This window comes from Coregonus lavaretus, assembly GCF_964263955.1.
Source record: "Coregonus lavaretus genome assembly, contig: HAP1_SCAFFOLD_3563, whole genome shotgun sequence".
In the NCBI taxonomy this organism is placed as follows: domain Eukaryota; kingdom Metazoa; phylum Chordata; class Actinopteri; order Salmoniformes; family Salmonidae; genus Coregonus; species Coregonus lavaretus.
The window spans coordinates 286-23,832 of record NW_028156162.1 but is presented as its reverse complement, the minus strand read 5'-3'; the positions used below and the strand labels follow the sequence as shown (position 1 = coordinate 23,832).

The 23,547-nt window shown below is 44.2% G+C and overlaps 1 protein-coding gene across 1 annotated transcript; it reads right to left on the bottom strand.

Annotated features, from left to right (window-relative positions):
- Positions 1-12,136: 12,136 nt before the first annotated feature.
- Positions 12,137-22,911, bottom strand: LOC311126724 (protein crumbs homolog 2-like; the record flags this gene model as incomplete). Its single annotated transcript, XM_084200716.1, is given in 13 exon segments — positions 12,137-12,358; positions 12,662-12,788; positions 14,494-14,607; positions 14,900-15,544; positions 15,546-15,696; positions 16,472-16,637; positions 16,905-17,494; positions 17,786-18,745; positions 18,932-19,045; positions 19,172-19,342; positions 19,511-19,650; positions 20,008-20,203; positions 22,216-22,911. Coding segments are annotated over 13 exon segments (4,292 nt in total), but the record flags the coding sequence as incomplete, so codon positions are not given.
- Positions 22,912-23,547: the final 636 nt, after the last annotated feature.

Genomic DNA, 23,547 nt, shown 5'->3' with positions numbered 1-23,547 from the left:
TTTTGGAGTTCGAGCCTCTCTTTCTTTTTCTCTTTCTCTCTCTCTCTCTCGCCCTCTATCGCTCTCTCTCATCCTACAGCCAGGAATGGGACTCTTAACCTGGCCTTACTTCTTTCAGTACGCTGATACGCCAACCGTGCACAGCCCATGCTAGCGCGCTCTTGCACAGTGTCTCGTAGCTTAGCCTATAGCTTAGCTTAGCTCAAACTGGAAGGCATGTGGCCTCTAAAAAAAATCTAGACTCTATCCTGAGACCAAGCACCAAAAGGCCACCACGTCTCAGTAACTGGTAATGCTAATCATTAGAACAGCCAGTAGTCCGCATTTTGTGGATTTCCCAGGTTAACGGCGCATTACTAACATGCAGTCAGTCCACCCTCGATGTCTTCAGCTGTGTCATGCTAAGCAATTTTATTTTTAGAGGAAACACTCAAACGATACATAATTTTGTTTGTCTGGACTCACCTCTGTACAAACTAATGGACCGTACTCATTGACTGAAGCAAATCCGCTGGAAAAATATCCCACGTATGACAAAATACTACAGTTTACTATAGAATGCTCCAGTACTTACTGTAAAATTCTGTAGGATGCTGTAGAATACTACACTACACACTGTAGTATCCCTCGATCATGTGTAGTACTTAGTATATCATTTTGTAGTATACTGTAGTATAGTATAGTAAATACTACAGAAATGTCTGCACAAACACTACAGTTTGCAAAAACTTTTTTTTTTTTACTATAGTATTTGTATATACCCTGTCCATTCCCCTCCTCCATATCCCAATTTGTGCCACCTGTAAGTGAGAAACCTATACTGAACCAAAATATAAACAAACAATGCAACAATTTCAACGGTTTTAGTGAGTTACAGTTCATATAAGGAAATCAGTCAATTGAAATAAATAAATTTGGCCCTAATCTATGGATTTCACAGGACTGGGCAGGGGCGCAGCCATGGGTGGGCCTGGGAGGGCATAGACTCACCCACTTGGGAGCCAGGCCCAGCCAATTATAATGAGTTTATCCCCACAAAAGGGTTTTATTACAGACAGAAATACTCCTCAGTTTCATCAGCTGTCCGGGTGGCTGGTCTCAGACGATCCCGCAGGTGAAGATGCCGGATGTGGAGGTCCTGGGCTGGCGTGGTTACATGTGGTCTGCGGTTGTGAGGCCGGTTGGACATACTGCCAAATTCTCTAAAACGACGTTGGAGGTGGCTTATGGTAGAGAACTTAACATTACATTCTCTGGCAACAGCTCTGGTGGACATTCCTGCAGTCAGCATGGCAATTGCATGCTCCCTCAAAACTTGAGACATCTGTGGCGTTGTGTTGTGTGACAAAACTGCTCCTTTTAGAGTGGCCTTTTATTGTCCCCAGCACAAGGTGCACCTGTGTATAAATCATGCTATTTAATCAGCTTTTTGATATGCAACACCTGTCAGGTGAATGGATTATCTTGGCAAAGTAGAAATGCTCACTAACAGGGATGTAAACAAACTTGTGCACACAATTTGACAGAAATAAACTTTTTGTGCGTATGGACATTTTTGGCGATCTTTTATTTCAGCTTATGAAACATGGGATCAACACTTTACATGTTGCATTCATATATTTGTTCAGTATTCATGCCATGTATGGTTATCAAAAAGAGCAGAAGCTCTGAACTCTCCGTTCAGAACCTAATCCTAACTACCTACAGGTTATGGAACATTTGCTCTTTTAGTATTTCTCCAGTAGGTTTCCTCAAGGAGAAAGCCCCCTACTTCTATGTCAAAGATTGTAAAACAAAAACGCTTCAGTAAATACTACAGCAATGTTCCCAAAAACACTACAGTAAATACTACAGTATACTACAGTCTGTGAAAACACTACATTAAATACCAAAGTATACCGCACTACAGTCTGCAGAAAGACAGTAATTACTAGTATAATATTAGTATATACTACTCTTTTTTTACTACATTATTTATACTGTAGTAAACTGTAAATACTATAGTATACTGCAATAAATACTACAGGATTCACTGTAGTGTTTTTGCAGACTTCAGTGAATACTACAATAAAGACAGCAAAAACTCTACAGTGAATACTATAGTATTCCTACCATAGTATACGCTATAGTATTTGTTTAATGTGGGATACCGTTTAGGCTAAATGAGGTGGTCATGTCTGTTACTGCAATCTTTCAGGTGAAACATGTGCTAATTAATTTGTCAAAATGAATTCCTATGTAGTAGGGGTTGGAATATACAACCACCCGATGTTGCGCCAATCATGTTTGCTATTTAAACTCATCCCAGGTATTCCCTTTTTCCCCTTGTAGATTTTGGCCTTATTTTGAGTATTATCATGTTTTCTGTGTCTGAGGACAGTGATCAACTACTACTGAGTCATTGTCTGCTTGCTGAGTGTTTTGCTACTATGTGTGCAAGATTGTAAAGTACATACTGAAAAAATGGGCACCTTTGTCAGTTGCGATTGCAATCGCTTGCCAGTGCACTTCCGGTTTGACCGACATGACTCAAATCAGGACCTACACCAAGAACTATGATGACACTAGTCTGTGACACTACCGAACATTTGTCCAGAGAGCTGCTACAAATGTCTCCCCCCCCCCCCCCCCCCCCCACTGCCTTGTGGGTAATCACACAGATGGAGTCATAGGGGCTTCATGCTAACACTAAAAGCTAACTGTGTGCAGGAAGATTACATTAAGTCTTGATCATGTAAAATGGTGTCTGTAAGATTATATTGGAACACTTGTCTTGGTCCTTGCTTTATGTGTAGAGGGAACAAACATAAGTGTATGAATAATTAAAGACAAATAAGTACTGTCGGCTAATACTAGAAACATAAAGTATCATCTTTAGGAACTCCTCATGTTAATCTAACAGAGTAAGATGACTTCATATTTTTCTTCTACTGCAATATGCATTTATAATATATACTGTCTCATTTTTTTAATTCAAAAAGGTTTGCAAAATAAATGAAAAATACAGAGGTATTTTTTCTTAAGCGCGGTGTAAGTGACATATTGATAAGCTAGTCATAAAATACCCAAGGTGGCAATTATAATTCAGTGATTAGTAATAATTAGCTGTCAGTATTTACCTAGCTATATCTAGACATACAGTTGAAGTCGGAAGTTTACAAACACTTAGGTTGGAGTCATTAAAACTCGTTTTTTCAACTACTCCACAAATTTCTTGTTAACAAACTATAGTTTTGGCAAGTCGGTTTGGACATCTACTTTGTGCATGACACAAGTAATTTTTTCAACAATTGTTTACAGACAGATTATTTCACTTATAATTCACTGTATTACAATTCCAGTGGGGCAGAAGTTTGACTGTGCCTTTAAACAGCTTGGAAAATTCCAGAAAATGATGTCATGGCTTTAGAAGCTTCTGATAGGCTAATTGACATAATTTGAGTCAATTGGAGGTGTACCTGTGGATGTATTTCAAGGCCTACCTTCGAATTCAATGCCTCTTTGCTTGAAATTATGGGAAAATGAAAAGAAATCAGGCAAGACCTCAGAACATTTTTTGTAGACCTCCACAAGTCTGGTTCATCCTTGAGAGCAATTTCCAAACGCCTGAAGGTACCATGTTCATCTGTACAAACAATAGTACGCAAGTATAAACACCATGGGACCACGCAGCCGTCATACCACTCAGGAAGGAGACGTGTTCTGTCTCCTAGAGATGAACGTACTTTGGTGCGAAAAGTGCAAATCAATCCCAGAATAACAGCAAAGGACCTTGTGAAGATGCTGGAGGAAACAGGTACAAAAGTATCTATATCCACAGTAAAACAAGTCCTGTATCGACATAACCTGAAAGGCCGCTCAGCAAGGAAGAAGCCACTGCTCCAAAACCGCCATAAAAAAGCCAGACTACGGTTTGCAACTGCACATGGGGACAAAGATCGTACTTTTTGGAGAAATGCCCTCTGGTCTGATGAAACAGAAATATAACTGTTTGGCCATAATGACCATCGTTATGTTTGGAGGAAAAAGGGGGTGCTTGCAAGCCGAAGAACACCATCCCAACCGTGAAGCACGGGGGTGGCAGCATCATTCTGTGGGGGTGCTTTGCTGCAGGAGGGACTGGTGCACTTCACAAAATAGATGGCATCATGAGGAAGGAAAATTATGTGGATATATTGAAGCAACATCTCAAGACATCAGTCAGGAAGTTAAAGCTTGGTCGCAAATGGGTCTTCCAAATGGACAATGACCCCAAGCATACTTCCAAAGTTGTGGCAAAATGGTTTAAGGACAACAAAGTCAAGGTATTGGAATGGCCATCACAAAGCCCTGACCTCAATCCTATAGAAAATGTGTGGGCAGAACTGAAAAAGCGAACAAGGAGGCCTATAAACTTGACTCAGTTACACCAGCTCTGTCAGGAGGAATGGGCCAAAATTCACCCAACTTATTGTGGGAAGCTTGTGGAAGGCTACCTGAAACGTTTGACCCAAGTTAAACAATTTTAAAGGCAATGCTACCAAATACTAATTGAGTGTATGTCAACTTCTGACCCACTGTGAATGTGATGAAATAAATAAAAGCTTAAATAAATCATTCTACTATTATTCTGACATTTCACATTCTTAAAATGAAGTGGTTATCCTAACTGACCTAAGACAGGGACTTTTTACTAGGATTAAATGTCAGGAATTGTGAAAAACTGAGTTTAAATGTATTTGGCTAAGGTGTATGTAAACTACCGACTTCAACTGTACCTAAGTATTAATTGTATTTATAGTAAAATAAACCTTGATTTGACCAGAGCCTACAATCATTAGTACTGCACTCACCACTAGTATTCATTCAATAACTTCAAATGTTTCCACCCTCCATGGTTTGTATGCACCTTTCTTCAGGGCTGTGGTTACTTTTGATCGACAATACATTGTAAGTGTGCTTTAAGAATCAGAGCAATGCATTAAATTAAATCTCACTCTCACACTTCATCAAGACAGTAGCAGTATTTTATTGAATCACTGAACTTTCAGATAAGTCGTTGCCTTACCGTCAAGGATAATCCATGATGTTTTGATCCATATCTACGTTGGAAAAATACCTTTGTGTGTCTATTTGTTGCTTATGTAGATGGTGTCCATACCCCCACCTCCCCTCCTATAGAATGTTTCCTATAGAAATGTGATAATATTTTTTTATACAATTGAGCACTTTTTTAAGTTTGGATTTATTTTGTTGTTTTGTTGTGTTTTCTGTTTATTTTCCTCATTTCTGTATCTCTCACAATTAAAAGGAGCACAGTCTCACGATCACTGCCTGGCTTCTGTTGATTCACTTCTTTATCCCTGGTAGTTGTACTGACTTTGATTTACTGCTAAACGTTCTGTTTAAACTAAAGGATTTCCACTCATCTGTCTGTTATTTATTTGGATTTGCAGTGTGGTCTGGTCAGTAACCACTCTTGTCCCTGAAGTCCAAGACAAGTATAACTATTCTGGGGGTAATGGCTCTTCTAAAGACCCTTTGTGAAACAGTCTAGCAATGGTCTCTTGGACCATTCTCACCCCACGCAGATCCTGTTGGCATGGATCCATATCAGAAGAGCGCAAAGACCCAGATATTCAGGTATGCTATCTACAGTATATTCTTGCGTTTATACTATACGGGTGGCATTTCCCTCGCAAATCTGAACCAATAAAATGACAGGTTTACTTAGTTCCACAAAGCTAGGCTGATGCCAAAAGCTAAGCTAGGCTAATGATACCTAACTTCAAAAGCCCTTGGTAAGTTGAAGTGACGCTTGAGCAACATGAGTGACCCATCGCCCTCCTCACTGAAATATGCTGACTCAGATTTTCCTTCAGTGTTTTTATTTACAGTTCAATAAAAACAAGGTTATGTTTGTGTAGAATCCTCTACACTGCTGTCTTTATTGCATATTTTGAACGCTTTTTATGCGAAAACTTCTATGAACAGCATCAATATTTGAAACGGCCAGCGTCACTGAGGCTAGTATGTCAAAACAGTGTAAACTAATGCAGATATCGAACAACCCAGCAAAGAACTACAGTCAAATAATTTACAACGTTCACGTGTGAACGATGAAAGACAAACGTTTAGCTTTTCCTCAGTAGTTAAAATAACTAAGAAAAAAGTACAGTAGTATTTTCTCTGTTAACAGTTCATATTTGTATCACATTGCCTTTCTCTAGAGATTTGATGGAACTCATGCCTGTTATTCTTCAGTTGGTCTTGCTGAGATTTGATGTTTGCATTAAGAAACAGCGAAGTGATTCACTTTTAAGGAAACGTTTCGTACGATACAGTCAAAGTCCAAGTATGACAAAATGTTTGAGAATGTGACAAGAAGATAAAGGCAAAGTGAAATTTTGCCTTACTTTCATCGTTTCCGTTCACGTACAGTACCCTATCATTTGGTGAATGGAACAACTTTAAGCCAAACTTCAAATAAGGACAGATACATTTACTGTACTGTCACGGATTCTGCCGAGGCTGCTCCTCCTCCTTGCTCGGGCAGGCTTCGGCGTTCGGCGTCCCCGGAGTACTAGCTACTGCCGATCGATGTTTTGTTGTTTGTCTTGTTTTGTCTTGAGTAGTTACACCTGTTGTCTATTATGTTTGATTGTATAGCCTATAATTACCCTTGTCTCACGTCTGGTATTTGTGTGTTATTGTTTCGAGTCTAGTCGGTATCGGCATTGCTGTATTCCATATTACGTGTATGGTGTTTTTCCCTCCAGGTTCGGTGGTTTTGTTTTGTGCTTTACATTCAGTAAAGTAAGTCTGCTAGTATCTCTGTGTCCTGCGCTTGACTTCACTCGCCGCATACACATCGCACCTTGACAGAATAACACACCACTACCATGGAGTCAGCAGGATCAGCGGTACCAACGGGATCATTGGAGGAGCGCGTAAGCAGCCAAGACGCCATGATCCAGAGACTGGGCACCGCCATGCAGGATGTTATGAACACTTTGAGCCGAGGGGAGAGAGGAGGTTTGCCCACACCTCCTCCAACAATACCACCACCCTCAGCCATACCCATCGTTCCATCACCGGAGTCCAGTGGGATTCGGCTCTCGCTCCCGAGGGCTTATGATGGCACCGCGGCTGGGTGTCAGGGTTTCCTGCTCCAAGTAGAACTCTACCTGGCAACCATTCACCCGGCGCCCTCGGGATACGAGAGCGTTTCCGCCCTCATCTCCTGTCTGTCCGGCAAGGCACTGGAGTGGGCCAATGCCGAATGGAGGGGAATAGACGCCGCTACAGTCAGTTATGCAGAGGGGGGGAGCGTCTGTTCCACCTCAGACAGGGGAAGAGGAGCGCGCAGGATTTCGCACTGGATTTCCGGACTCTGGCGGCCAATGCGGGATGGAATGAGAGGGCCCTCATCGATCACTATAGGTGCAGCCTACGGGAGGACGTTCGCTGAGAGTTGGCCTGCAGGGACACCAACCTAAGCTTCGATCAGCTGGTGGACATGTCGATTCGTCTGGATACCCTGTTGGCTACCCGCGGACGTCCGGAGCTGGGGCCGTCCATTCCATCCCCCAGCACCTCCGAGCTGAGCCCTATGGAGCTCGGGGGTGCTGGTGCTAGAGAGAGGAGGAGAGAGACCAGGAGAGAGGCTGTCCCCTGCACCAACTGTGGCCGCAGAGGACACACTGCGGTTCGGTGCTGGGGAGGGTCTCCTAGGGATCGAGGCAGCAGGCCACGCACTGATGAGTCATTCCAGGTGAGTAAGCGCCCAACTCACCCGGAGCTCTCTGTTGTCCACATGTGTATCCAAGTTGTGTTTCCCGAGGTTTCTTCTCCCTCCCAGGATAAGGCGCTAGTTGATTCAGGCGCAGCTGGGAATTTTATTGATCGCAGTTTCTGTTATAAGTTAGGGATTCCCCTCATACCAGTTGATGTGCCCTTCCCTATCCATGCCCTAGACAGCCGCCCTTTGGGGTCGGATTGATTAGGGAGGTCACAGCGCCACTTAAGATGAAGACGCAGGGGGGTCATGAGGAGATTATACAGTTGTATTTGATCGACTCTCCTGCGTTTCCCGTGGTGTTGGGGCTTCCTTGGTTAATATCTCATGACCCCAACATTTCATGGCAACAGAGGGCTCTCAGGGAATGGTCTGATCAGTGTGTCGGGCGGTGTATAGGTGTTTCCGTAGGGGCGACAACGGTGGAAAGTCCGAACCAAATGCCCGCACTGCACATTCCTCCTGAGTATACAGATTTGGCACTCGTCTTCAGTAAGAAGAGGGTGACTCAATTACCACCTCATAGACAGGGGGATTGTGCGATAGACCTCCAGGCAGGCGCTGCACTTCCGCGTAGTCATGTGTATCCTCTGTCTCAAGAGGAGACGGCGGCTAAGGAGACATACGTCACCGAATCTCTGGGACAGGGATACATACGTCCCTCCACTTCTCCTGCATCCTCGAGTTTCTTTTTTGTGAAGAAGAAGGATGTGGGTTTGCGTGTATTGATTACCGTGGTCTCAATCAGATTACCATTAAATACAGTTATCCTCTCCCTCTGATTGCGAGTATGACGGAGTCATTACACGGGGCGCAATTCTTCACAAAATTGGATCTCAGGAGCGCTTACAACCTGGTGCGCATTAGGGAGGGAGATGAATGGAAAACAGCATTTAGTACCACCTCGGGTCACTATGAGTATCTCGTCATGCCCTACGGGTTAACATTTTTACATTTACATTTTAGTCATTTAGCAGACGCTCTTATCCAGAGCGACTTACAGTTAAGTGAGTGCATACATTTTTCATACTGGCCGCCCGTGGGAAACGAACCCACAACCCTGGCGTTGCAAGCGCCATAATCTACCAACTGAGCTACAGGGGCCCATTAATGAATGGGCCCCTGTATGCTCGGGCAGGCTTCGGCGTTCGTCATCCCCGGAGTACTAGCTACTGCCGATCAATGTTTCGTTGTTTGTCTTGTTTTGTCTTGAGTAGTTACACCTGTTGTCTATTATGTTTGATTGTATAGCCTATAATTACCCTTGTCTCACGTCTGGTATTTGTGTGTTATTGTTTTGTGTCTAGTCGGTATCGGCATTGCTGTATTCCATATTACGTGTATGGTGTTTTTCCCTCCAGGTTCGGAGGTTTTGTTTCGTGCTTTACATTCAGTAAAGTAAGTCTGCTAGTATCTCTGTGTCCTGCGCTTGACTTCACTCGCCGCATACACATCGCACCTTGACATGTACAGACTCAGGGATTATCACAGATATCTACAGCACCAGTTTGTTTGAGTGTCATAAAAAAATATTCTAAATCAGAAACTTCTATCCAATTCTTTCATCAACTTATCTAGCTGCTCAGATACACGTTAAGTCTAACCAAAATTGGGTGGAAGAACTCCCTTTGTGAGGTGCTTAAAATGTCTACTTATAATCAAACACAAAATAATCAAACGACCAAAAATATACAAACTATACGTTCTCTTCACACACAAAAAGAAAAATAGCCATTCAATCTTGGGGAGGGATTTTAGAGTGCGACAGAGCGAGTTCTCATGAGGCTTAATTTATTCTCCAAAATACGTACTCTGCCATTTTTGCACCAGTTGTAGAACTGTGTAACCTTGAGTGCATAGAGATACCACAATTTCACATATTGTACCATGGAGGATAAATTAGTCTTAGGAGCAGAGTTTTGGGGGGAAGAGAACACCACTATGTCCTCACCAGGCAGTGCATCGTGGGGTATATTTTTTGTTAGCAGTGACTAAAGTTAGCTGATGTTTGTAGTGGCTGTTTAAAGAAAACCGAACCATGGATTGCAGTTTCTCTTGGCCCATACACTACTTTCACAGTGAGAAACCATCTAACATTTAGTTGGAAAATACTGAACCTCCCCTTTAAGATTGTTGCCCTACCTAGAGTAAAAATGTTTATCAAAACATGAACCAAGAAGTGTAAGGGTGGGAGTAGTGGGTGCGCCTGTTTATGTATTTCTACAAAAATAAAAGTCCATCCAGTCCATCTTCAACGCTCACTCATACAGTGGGGAAAAAAACTATTTAGTCAGCCACCAATTGTGCAAGTTCTCCCACTTAAAAAGATGAGAGAGGCCTGTAATTTTCATCATAGGTACACGTCAACTATGACAGACAAATTGAGGAAAAAAAATCCTGAAAATCACATTGTAGGATTTTTTATGAATTTATTTGCAAATTATGGTGGAAAATAAGTATTTGGTCACCTACAAACAAGCAAGATTTCTGGCTCTCACAGACCTGTAACTTCTTCTTTAAGAGGCTCCTCTGTCCTCCACTCGTCACCCATATTAATGGCACCTGTTTGAACTTGTTGTCAGTATAAAAGACACCTGTCCACAACCTCAAACAGTCACACTCCAAACTCCACTATGGCCAAGACCAAAGAGCTGTCAAAGGACACCAGAAACAAAATTGTAGACCTGCACCAGGCTGGGAAGACTGAATCTGCAATAGGTAAGCAGCTTGGTTTGAAGAAATCAACTGTAGGAGCAATTATTAGGAAATGGAAGACATACAAGACCACTGATAATCTCCCTCGATCTGGGGCTCCACGCAAGATCTCACCCCGTGGGGTCAAAATGATCACAAGAACGGTGAGCAAAAATCCCAGAACCACACGGGGGGACCTAGTGAATGACCTGCAGAGAGCTGGGACCAAAGTAACAAAGCCTACCATCAGTAACACACTACGCCGCCAGGGACTCAAATCCTGCAGTGCAGACGTGTCCCCCTGCTTAAGCCAGTACATGTCCAGGCCCGTCTGAGGTTTGCTAGAGTGCATTTGGATGATCCAGAAGAGGATTGGGAGAATGTCATATGGTCAGATGAAACCAAAATAGAACTATTTGGTAAAAACTCAACTCGTCGTGTTTGGAGGACAAAGAATGCTGAGTTGCATCCAAAGAACACCATACCTACTGTGAAGCATGGGGGTGGAAACATCATGCTTTGGGGCTGTTTTTCTGCAAAGGGACCAGGACGACTGATCCGTGTAAAGGAAAGAATGAATGGGGCCATGTATCGTGAGATTTTGAGTGAAAACCTCCTTCCATCAGCAAGGGCATTGAAGATTAAACGTGGCTGGGTCTTTCAGCATGACAATGATCCCAAACACACCACCCGGGCAACGAAGGAGTGGCTTCGTAAGAAGCATTTCAAGGTCCTGGAGTGGCCTAGCCAGTCTCCAGATCTCAACCCCATAGAAAATCTTTGGAGGGAGTTGAATGTCCGTGTTGCCCAGCGACAGCCCCAAAACATCACTGCTCTAGAGGAGATCTGCATGGAGGAATGGGCCAAAATACCAGCAACAGTGTGTGAAAACCTTGTGAAGACTTACAGAAAACGTTTGACCTGTATCATTGCCAACAAAGAGTATATAACAAAGTATTGAGAAACTTTTGTTATTGACCAAATACTTATTTTCCACCATAATTTGCAAATAAATTCATAAAAAATCCTGCAATGTGATTTTCTGGAGAAAAAAAATCTCATTTTGTCTGTCATAGTTGATGTGTACCTATGATGAAAACTACAGGCCTCTCTCATCTTTTTAAGTGTGAGAACTTGCACAATTGGTGGCTGACTAAATACTTTTTTCCCCCACTGTATAGCATATGCCAGTGTTACACTGGAGCCTCCTCTCAGTCTATGGGAGACCAATGGTTGTCCTTGGTCCTTTGACTTCCCGCCCAGTCGTTCAATGACTGGAACGCCCCCACCCCCAACCGGGATGCTACTTCAGACATCCAACTCAGTTCTTTACCAACCACCCCCCACTGCCCACCCCCACTACTCCAACCTCTACTCCCTCCCCAATATCCTCCAAACCACTCACACACGAGATCAGGCAAACAAAACACAAAAACACGGCACCACTGGGCCAGTAACATATTCATCCAGCAGGGAGCAGCAGCTCATGTCCTCTCCCACTGTATCTCCCTCCAGCCATCTAGACCGACTATAGAGTCTACTGTCTCCGTGAGTCTTGCGCACCTGCCAGCAGTGCGGTGCTCTCAGATTAGCTTTTGCAGCATTTTGTGCGACGCAGCCTAGCCAAATGTCCCGAGCACAGTTCTTGGATCAGATCTTGACTGATCAGATGAGCCGCTCCTCGGGGGGGACCTTAAGCATGCTATCCATCTCCAGGCGCGCCCCGGCCACCTCCTGAACGCTGGGGCTGTAGGCGCCCTCCGACTGGCACTTCTTGCTGGCTGTGAGCGCCATCAAGGTGAGGCCGATGACTGCCAGCAGAGCACCAAGGCACACCAGGCGGATGGCTATCACCAGCCACTGCACCCACTCTTTCTGGGACTGTTTCTGCAAGGAGGGAACAAGCAAGGAACCAAGGGAGAAATGTCAGTGATGAGTGACTGACTGTGGCTAAGTCTAAAATGACCTACTGCTAAAAATATGTTACACGTCATAATAATTTTCATGAATAAACCATTATAAATCCATACATTTGTATGAATAACTATAAATGCATTGGAAAGATAAAAATACTTAGAAATGCTTAGAAGTGTTTACTAATCATTAAATAATTATTTATTGTGTATACATAGACGATTAATGCAAAATTACTTGGAAGAGGAGAAGGATGAAGAAGTCAATAGTTCTTACGCTTGTATCGCAGAATGGGCCGCTGTAGCCAGGTAGGCACACACACCAGAACCTGTTGAGTCGATCGATACAGGATCCACCATTCCAACAGGGGTTAGACTCACACTCATCTATCTCCGTTTCACACCTGAGGAGGAAAACACAATAAGGACGTTTTAAAGTCTAGACAGAGCAAGCATGTAAGACATACATTGGGGTCCAAAATTATTGATAAAGATTAACAAAAATTACTGTATAAAATTAATCAAATACCTTTTGTATATTGTATGCTCAAAAAAATTGGGAAATTATTTTATACTAATATAATTGCTCAGAGAATGAGATATTGTTTAACAAGTAATGCTTTTCTTCTCTCAAAAAGGTACTGTAGGGGTTAAAATTATTGACACCTGTTTCCAATTCCTTTCAATACCTCACCTTTCAAGGATAATGGCACTGAGCCTTTTTCTAAAATGTTTTATGAGATTGGAGAACACGTTGGGAGGGATCTTAGACCATTCCTCCATACATAATCTTTCCAGATCCTTGATATCCTTTGTCTGTTCTTATGGACTGCCCTCTTCAACTCAAACCACAGGTTTTCTTTCAATGGGATTCACGTCCGGAGACTAAGATGGCCATTGCAAAATGTTGATTTTGTGGTCAATTAACCATTTATTTGTGGATTTTGATGTGTGCTTGAGGTTATTGTCTTGCTGGAAGAGCCAATGCCGTTCATCAAACTCCTGCCGGTGCTATGGTCAGATGACATGAAAATGTGGCCTTTACTACTGTAGCCCATAGAAACGCACTGAATAACACATTCATAAATGACAAAAAAAGACAGTCAAAAATAAACAAGGTGACCTTCTAGGCAGTGTTGCAAAGAAAAAGCCTTATCTCAGACTGGCCAATAAAAAGAAAATATTAAGATGGGCAGTCTGAGATATGGCTTTTTCATTGCAACTCTGCCTAGAAGGTCAGCATCCCGGAGTTGCCTCTTCACTATTGACGTTGAGACTGGTGTTTTGCGGGTACTATTTAATGAAGCTGCCAGTTGAGGACCTGTGAGGCGTCTGTTTCTCAAACTAGACACTCTAATGTATTTGTCCTCTTGCTCAGTTGTGCACCGGGGCCTCCCACTCCTCTTTCTATTCTGCTTAGAGACAGTTTGCGCTGTTCTGTGAAGGGAGTAGTACACAGCGTTTTACGAGATCTTCAGTTTCTTGGCAATTTCTCGCATGGAATAGCCTTCATGTCTCAGAACAAGAATAGACTGACGAGTTTCAGAAGAAAGTTATTTGTTTCTGGCCATTTAGAGCCTGTAATCGAACCCACAATTGCTGATGCTCCAGATACTCAATTAGTCTCAAGAAGGCCAGTTTTATTGCTTCTTTAATCAGCACAACAGTTTTCAGCTGTGCTAACATAATTGCAAAAGGGTTTTCTAATGATCAATTAGCCTTTTAAAATGATAAACTTGGATTAGCAAACACAACGTGTCATTGGAATACAGGACTGATGGTTGCTGATAATTGGCCTCTGTACGCCTATGTAGATATTCCATAAAAAATCAGCCATTTCCAGCTACAATAGCCATTTACAACATTAACAATGTCTACACTGTATTTCTGATCAATTTGATGTTATTTTAATGAACAAAAAATGGCTTTCTTTTCGAAAACAAGGACATTTCTAAGTGACCCCAAACTTTTGAACGGGTAGTGTATATATTCTGGTATCCATCCCTACCATACCAAGCAGTGTTTCCCAAACTGTGGTACACTGTAATGGGTGATTTGTAAACAGCTGTATTATTCTGTGCATTATTGAGAGGAGCTTCGAAAACGTACCTCTCCCCTGCAAAACCGGGCACACAGGAACAGTTGGCCCCCCAGAGCCCGTCATGGCAGATCCCATTTTCACACTGAACATCCTCTTCGCACATCAGTGGTGGATAGGTCCACCTTTGGGTAATGTACATAATTACACCCTCTTCACAATGGCGACTCAAAGCCTTGAAAACTGCCCAATGTCCACAATAGGTGTTCGAGTGAAGGGTTCCTGTTCATCAAAAAGTATATAATCATGCAACTTTCCATTAGTTATGCTGTATTTGATATGATAGGTTAAGCAACTCAATTTAAAGCTTGGTATAAAACCTAAATATGTGCTATCTAGATAAAAAATTATCTGAGAATGGTCCCTGACCACTTATTGTGACACTAATTGGTTGGCATAAACAGAGAGGCTACTCACTGGCAGAGTGGGCCGGCAAAGTCATCTGTGCACTCGCAGATGTAGTTGTTCACCCCATCCACGCAGGTGCCCCTGTTCTCACAGCCGTGTTCCTCACACTCATTCAGGTCCTCCTCGCAGGTATCACCCCCGTACCCCAGGTCGCATGCGCACTTGAAACCTGCCAACTCGTCCGTGCAGGTGCCGTAGACGCAGGGCCCGGATGCGCACTCATCTGTGTCCACCTCGCACTGCTCTCCCTCCCAGCCCGGCTCGCATACGCAGCCAAACCTGTTAAAGAGATCCTTGCACGTAGCGCCGTTCCGACAGGGGTCGAAATGGCATACGTCAGCACTCCTACAACCCGTGTGGATATCCTCGTCGCCTGTTCTGTGGAAGCGGGCAGGCTGCGGCGGGTGTTGGGCGTCCACAAATGGTAGATAGACCCCACCGACTTGCACGGCGCCCAGACAGCCCAAGAAGCTCTCGGCGATAGCAACCTCCGCCCCTTCCTCGTTGAGGAAGTGCAGGGCACTCGCCTCCTCTGAGGTGCTGCTGGCGTCGGTGATGCCATCCACGGTGATGACCCAGTGGGAAGCCTCGCTGTCCGGGTCGGCCATGGATATGTGCACTCGGTGCCAACGGCCATCGGCCACGTGGCGCACGCAGCAGGAGCTCGGCCGCGTGGAAGGCTCGGAGCAGCACAGCCTTCTCCGAGCGGGTGCGGAGCTCCAGGTACACTTGGGTCAGCGGCAAGCCCAGGGAACCCTCTGCGCTGAACTGCACTGGGTTGTTCTCGAAAGTAGCGTTGGTCACACCTGAGGGTTAACAGACAGGTTAGACATTAGACAACAAAAAACGCACTATATATATATATATATATATATATATATATATATATATATATATATATATATATAATGTACTATTAAAGCTATCTAGTATGCATCTTGTGTGTGTGGGAATTTTAGCTATACACTAAAATAAATACAAATGTTGTAAAAGGTGAAAAGTAAAAGGTGAAGAAACACTAAAGCGCTTTTCAGACAGCCAGCAGAATATCGCAAAGTACACAACTTGTCCCTCTAGTCAAAGTGGCTAGTGCCTTCACACACAAGGCGACAGCCCACAGTCTATGCAAAAGCCAGCAGTGATCATAGCAACAAAATAAACAAAATAATTGTCACTATAACACCATAAGCATGCATAAAACCTTATTTACACGCAACAGAAATTGTTAATCCAAAAATGGATTACAAAACAATGATTTTTATTGTTAAACATAACTCTGTAAACTGATAGTATTAGCCTGCTGGCTAGCTAGAGTGGGCAAGTTAGCTGGTCCTGCTGTTGGATGTAAGTGCATTCGTTTCACTACGCAGGCTACGTTTTCTACTGTGATTGGTCAAAAACGACGGCACCACTTGAAAAATAGAGCAGAATCCTATTTACTTCGCCACGGCTGAGCGGCTTCCATGGGCACGAGCGAGCACAGCTGACCACTCCGCCTGGATAGAATTTCAGCGCCCTAAACAGTTTTGCCAGTCTTGAGTGATTTCTTACAAGCTAAGAATTAGCTTAATATTTACTCACACTCATATCCGTCAGCCAGGTCCACACAATGGCCACCATTGACACATGGGTCGCTGACACACCACACACGTGTCTCGCAGGTCTTCCCGGTGAAAACAATGGGACATGAACACGCAAAGACATTCCATGTAATAGTACAATCTCCTCCGTTCTGGCATGGCGCCGCCTTTAGACCAAAACAACATTTAGTCCATTATAGCCCAGTCACAAGCCACTGATTTGTCCTCATTCGCTACTGACCATGTCTTTCAATTTTTTTATTAATCTGAATTTTGATACAGTTGACATGATTCACATTTACAGCCTACCCCTCATTTCTGTAATATTTCACTCTAATATTGATAATCATAGGTCAGTATGCAATACTAATACGATTCAATATTATTACACCTTATTACAATAGATGTATTGATATTAGTGTAGTCAGTCCTACCTGGCAGGTGTCATCGCTAATACAGCCAGGCTCTACATTCTCAGTGTTGGCGGGAAAGTACACCTCTCCCTCTGAGTTGTTTAGTGTGCTGTTCCACGCGTCCATGTCCAGATGTACCCCGTCCAGACGCAGGTCCTGCAGGCAACCCTTGAAGTGTCCTCCCCATGCCTGCGTCTCCTTCTCCTCCCCAGGGAGACCCCCTACGTAGGCCAGGTCTCCATTGTGCACCTCCACCTCGGGCACCTTGCCTATTCCGTAGCGCAGAACGGTGTGCTCGAAGAACACTTGTCCATACTGGACCTCGAATTGGAGCAGTTGCTTCTTGCCCGTGGTCACGACGATGGGCTCCGTCAGTGCGTGGCTTTCTGGCAGGGAACTGACCAGGACTCTCCCCATGCCGAGGTAGACATTGAAGTAGGCCTCGCCCTCTTCTCCGTCCTCCCTGGGTCGCCTCAGCTGGAAAAGCAGGCCGTCGGGTTTCAGTGAGCGCAGGAAGAAGGAGACACTGATGTTGGCGCCGTGGAAGCTGCCGATGGCATAGGCACTGTAGCTCACAGTTTTCTCATGACTGTACGTCCAGGAGGGGAACTCTGTCAGAGTGGAGGTGGTGTTGTTATAGAAGGAAAGCAATACTATGGATGACAATCAAGCAGTCAGGTGTACCTATTTCACCTAGGATAAATCACTAATCTAGCAGCGAAGACAAAAATCTTTGACAAATAAAATTACTTTGACAAAGCCAACCACAGACCTCAAACAAAATTGCAAGTGTGGTTCATTTGAAAACGGTCTGGTTGGACGTTTCTTTATGAATGAAGTCTTCCTCAGAAGACTTCATCAGAAGATACATTGACTTTTGGTGGAAGGTAAATGTTGCTTACCATCGGAGCAGCTGTGACCGTGGAAGGGCCGGTAGCAGTCGCAGCGGTGGCTAATCCATAGGTCCACACAGTGGCCTTGACCTGTGCAGGGGTCGGGTTTGCACCACTCTGTCTTGCTACAGCCCAGCTCCATCCCGTGAGCCTGCTCCTCTGGAAGGTTCTGAGGCAAGACGGTCTTGAAGTCGATCAGCAGGTCCTCCATACACCCGACGAACCCGTGGCTGCTTGCTGTGTGCTCCAGCAACTCTTCAGGGACACCCCCCACGTAGACGTGACCAAACGCCTCTGAGGGAGCAAAGTGTGGCCCATCGGGACCACCATCCTCCACCTTGCACCCTTCACTGTCACATCCCGTACCTTTCAGGTTCAGAACCAGCCCTTCCTTCTCGTTTACATACACGTCAGCATCACGCCAGTCCCCGTCACTGACCAGCCCAGAGAAGGCCACCTCCAGCTCAACATCCTCTGAGAAGGCCTTGGCGCGAAGGCCTCCACCCACAATTTCCAGCAGGAGATGGCTGTCAGCGTCGCCACGGTAGAAGAGCACCATGTCGGGCAAGGTGGTGCGGAAGCGAAGCCGGACTCCCTTCCCATGATGGTTGTGCTCGGCATGCCTCCATCTCCTCCTCTCTTCCTCTTCCAGGATGACCTTGATGAGGACGAAGCCCGGACTAGAGAATGAGAAGGTGGTGGGGGTGGAGCAGAGCTCATCGTAGAAGCCGTGGGGGCAGAGGCAGGTTTGGCCGTGCTCTTCCTCTTCCAGCCATGGGTGGCAGGTGGCGCTGTTCTGGCACTCATGTTCCACACAGCCCAGGAGCTGGATTTCACAGTGGTGGCCACCCCAGGGCGGCTTGGCCTCGGGGCAGTGGCAGGTATAGCTGGCCACGCCATCCTCGCACCAGGCACCATTCAAACACAGCTGGCTCTGGCACTCATCAATGTTGATTTTGCAAATTTCCCCTGCAAATGCAATGCACTATTTTAGTCAGACATTTGAAGATTGATCTACCTAGAATGGAATATACAAATCAGTCTGTGGGCCTGATAAGATGCCAGCTGTAAAAACAGCAAAAAAGAGATGATACTGTCATGCTGTAATGACATACAGAAGAATACAGAGTTTACAGAGTGTGATGAAGACCTTACCCATAAATCCTTCCGGACACAAACAGGTGTAGCCATTCACCTGGTCCTCACAAGAGCCTCCATTCTGGCAGGGCTCAGACTCACAATCATCAATGTTCACAGAACAGTTCTCTCCTGACAAGGGATAAAGAAACAACACCAACAACATCATTCTTTGTCCATGAGAAATGTTCAAAACAATAAAAAGGTAACAAACAGTGTAATAGTAAAACCTGCTCCTTTCATTGGACTGCGTCTCACCTGCGAAGCCATGCTGACACTGGCACAGGTATCCGGCAGCATCAGCGAAGCTGAACTCCCAGTCCATCTCCCAGTGGGATGTGTCGGAATGCTCGAAACACTCGCTGTCGTTCTCACATGGCTGCTCAGCACACTCATCAATGTCAATCTCACAGTTCTCCCCTTTGTAACCTAGGAGACCCAATAAAATGTAAATACACTGTAATACTCTTCACTCAAAGCCTAAACAAACTGCACAGTAATTGTTGCTATAATACTCTCCAATCATCTGACAACATTAACAGCTGTACATATTATACTCAAATGATTGATGTGGTGTAAATGGGAAGTTGCACATACCAGGCCAGCAGAGGCAGGTGATCTCTTTGACTCCCTCCAGGCAGGTGGCGCCATGCTGACACGGGTCAGAAGCACACTCAGGGATGTCCTCCTCACAGTGGTCTCCCATGAAGCCTGTGTCCTCACAGTCACACTCATAGCTGCAGGAAAGGAAGTCTGGGTCACTCTGGGTCACTCTGGGGCAGTTGGAATCGCTACATTGACATTCAACAAAGCATATACGCTAAATACAAATTAATGCAATACAGCCCGGTGTAGTGCTTTGTTTTAGAATGTACAGACTCTGGACTGGTGAAATGTATTCAAAATTCAGAGGAGCACTCAAGTGCATGCCAACAATTTTAGGCCTACTTGTTAACAGATGGATGATTGAGATAACACCCTGTCTCAGTGTAAGGGGCTTTAGCTCACCAAAACAGCAGTCAGGCCCTAAAGTCATTTAAGGACAGGAGTTGTGTCTGTCTGGTGGGACAATTCTAAAAGCCTTGTGCAGTTACCTGGCCACCTTGTCGTGGCAGATGGCTCCATTTAGGCAGGGCTCACTGACACACTCATCAATGTCCACCTCGCAGTCTGTGCCCTCGAACCCAGGCAGACACTCGCAGGAGTAAAGACCAATGAGGTCATGACAGGTGGCTCCAATGCGACAAGGGTTGGACTCGCACTCGTCTATCTCCACCTCACAGTTCACTGCTGTGAGAGGTGGAGAAAAAGGAGAGTATGAGTTAGAGAAAGAGTGGGAGAATGTGTGATGATGGATGAGAAACAAAGTGGGAGTGAGTGAGGAACTGTACTGTCAGGTTATATTAGGAGGGGACATACAGTGCCTAGTGAAAGTCTACACACCCCTTTTTCACAGCTGTCACATATTGCTGCCTTCAAATTAAAGATAAATAGAGATTAAATTCGATTTTTTCCCCTACAGATCTACAGATAAACAGATAAAACCCTCTGTATTTTCTAGTAATGTGGCAGGAATTGGGGAATTTGCCAGGATCAAAATGAATATAAAAGGAGCAAAGCCCAGGTAAAAGTTAGAGGAAAACCTGCCTCAGTCGTCTGAATAGTAACTCTGAGTTTCATTTTTCAGTGGGACAATTACACAGATTTCAATGCCAAAGACACACCAGAATGGCTTTCCAAGAGGTGTTATGTGTTCCTGAGGGGTTCAGTCTCAGTCCTGACTTAAATTTGCTAGAAAGTCAGTGACAAGGTTTGAATATTGCTGTCTGTCAATTATTCCCAACCACATATACTGAGCTTGAGCAATTTTGACAAAAACAATGAATGTATGTCGCCCTAAGAGTTGTACAGAGTTGGTAGAATATTATTCAAAATGATTTATAGCTGTAATGGCTGCCAAAGGTGCTTCCACCAAGTATTAACTCTGGGGTGTGAAGACATATGCAATCAAGACATCTTTGTTTTTAATTTTTATTAATTTAGAAAAATGTATACTTTTTCTTTCACTTTGAAGATGTGTAGCAGGTTGCGTAGATCTGTAGGATTTTATTTTATTGTAATCCCTTCTTAGATTACATTTGAAGGTGACAAAATGTGACAACTGTGCAAGGGGTGTGTAAACTTTCACTAGGCACTGCATCTTCTACAGACTTTAAAGCATTTAAATCCCAGCACTTCACCACTGTATCTCATCTATATACCCCACCCCCCCATAAAAAAAAGGGTGCTTGTCCCACTGGCTATCCTAAGTTAAATTCACCAATTGTAAGTCGCTCTGGATAAGAGAGTGTCTGCTAAATGACCTAAATGTAAATATGGAGCCAATGTTTGTCAATAGCTCATCTCTGCTCTTATGATAATACTGAAAGAAAGTATAGTGGACAGTAAATACAAGAGTAGCCATTTTGTACTCTATCCGGTGTTTGTTTCTCTAACTATAAATAGGCAGTAGCATGGAGTCTGCTTGTGGATGCCTCTAGATAGCACAGATGATAATGTAAAGATGCCTCAGTTCGCCATCTTAACCCTTTCCTTGAAAATCTCCATCGGCAATGCTATGCTGACAAAGGAATGCATTACTGCTGACCTTTCCCACCCCATTAGAGATAAGGATGAAGCACCTAGACAGACCAGGCCTGCTGAGAAAATAAAGGAGAGTAAGAAAATAAGTATACAAGAGGTGGAGTGTTTTCTCTCACACAGCGGGAGACCTATCCACAGGGGCCAAACTGAAGACAAGACTAGAGACCAGTATCGAACATCTTAGTCACTGCACTTACACTTAAACCAAACTTACACTTAAAGGTACAGTTAGTAAGATGACATCATCAACAACAGGACAATAACAACATCATTATTCAACTCTGCCAAGACTCATTGGCTCTGCACAATTTGTACCATTCTTTGTGGCACACCCACATTGATTAATATGAGATCGTCCTGTTGTGTATGATGATGTCATCTTGCTTAGTGCACCTTTAATGTGAACAAGTTATGGCTTGATGAATGAAGTACTATGAGATACCTGAATCTTGCTGATACATTTTGTCAAGAAACATTAACAAGCAAGGCATAAGATCTCCCTCCACACTGGAGGAAGTGTTAGATGAGAGACAGTGAGTTGTGGATGGTGTAGGGTTGCGAATATGGTGGAAGAATTACACTTCATTCTGGACTAACTGAGTAGAAACACATCATTGTGTGGGCAGAGGTGTGAATTATGAAAAGGCGGAACAGCGTACCTGTGAACCCTACGAGGCACTCACATTCGTACTGGTCCTTCTCGTTGATGCAGGTTCCGTTATTCTCGCAGGGCCGCGAGGCGCACTCATTAATATCAATCTCGCAGTTGTAGCCCTGGAAGCCTGGTACACAGAAACAGTGAAACTTAGCCAAGCCATCCATGCAGATAGCCCCGTTCTGGCAAGGGTGTGATGCACACTCGTCCACGTCCTCTTCACAATGCTTCCCTTCGAACCCCGGCGCACAGTGGCACTCGAATCCATCCTGTAACAGTATACAAGTCCCGTTGTTCAGACACGGCTCGTCGATGCAGTCGGTCACTTGCTCTTGGCAGTCCTCTCCTCCGTAGCTGGGCGAACATCGGCAGAAGTAGCCGTTGACCTGGTCGATGCACTCCGTATGGGGCTCAGAGCAAGGGTTGCTATGGCACTCATCCACTTCCTCAGTGCAGTTGTCACCGGTGAATCCTTTGGGGCAGACGCAGTGGTATTTGGACGTGCCAGGGGTGCTGGTGCAGTCTGAGCAGGCGGCGAAAAAGCAGGCATCATACAGTTCGTCGCAGTCTTTGCCCATGTAGCGGAACTCGTCGCGAGGGGGGCAGAGGCACGTGTAGTCGTCTATGGTGTCCACACATGTGGCACCATTCTGGCAGGGCCCAGACAAGCACTTGTTGCTGGTTGCCGTGCAGAATATCCCTGAGGAGAAGAATAGGAGATGGTTATTGTTGTGCAAAATTATGGACAGTTCTGGATGGCAGCAATGTTTGACTGAAACATTATACAGTATAATAATACCCTAATGCAGTTGAGATGCCATAACAAGTCATCACCACTTTTATTTATTATATGTCACATTTAGTGTGTTCACACACTAAATGTGAGAGCCGTTTACATTTTTGGAGGGATAAGTTGGTTGTCATTTATTGTGATGGTCTGTTACAATATTGTTATGACATCTTGATATGGGGGTGACGCCAGTACACTTCTGAATGTCTCTCATATATCCACACTGTGCTAGCACAATGTTGTTTATTGAGTGCCACTCTAACCCGATTCAGAACCAGCTTTGGTCCAGATTTGTAGGCCATTTGGTTCTGACACAAAAACATTGGCAATAATAATAATAATTATATATATATATATATATATATATATATATATATATATATATATATATATATATATTTCTTTATATATAAACAGTGGCCTTCATTTACTTCTACAGTATTGGACTCATACCCATGGGGCTGAAATGAAATGATGATGTTACTCCAGAATAGCTACCAGAAAATGTATCCAACCGCTGCCTCACATTTGAGATTATGAAATGGG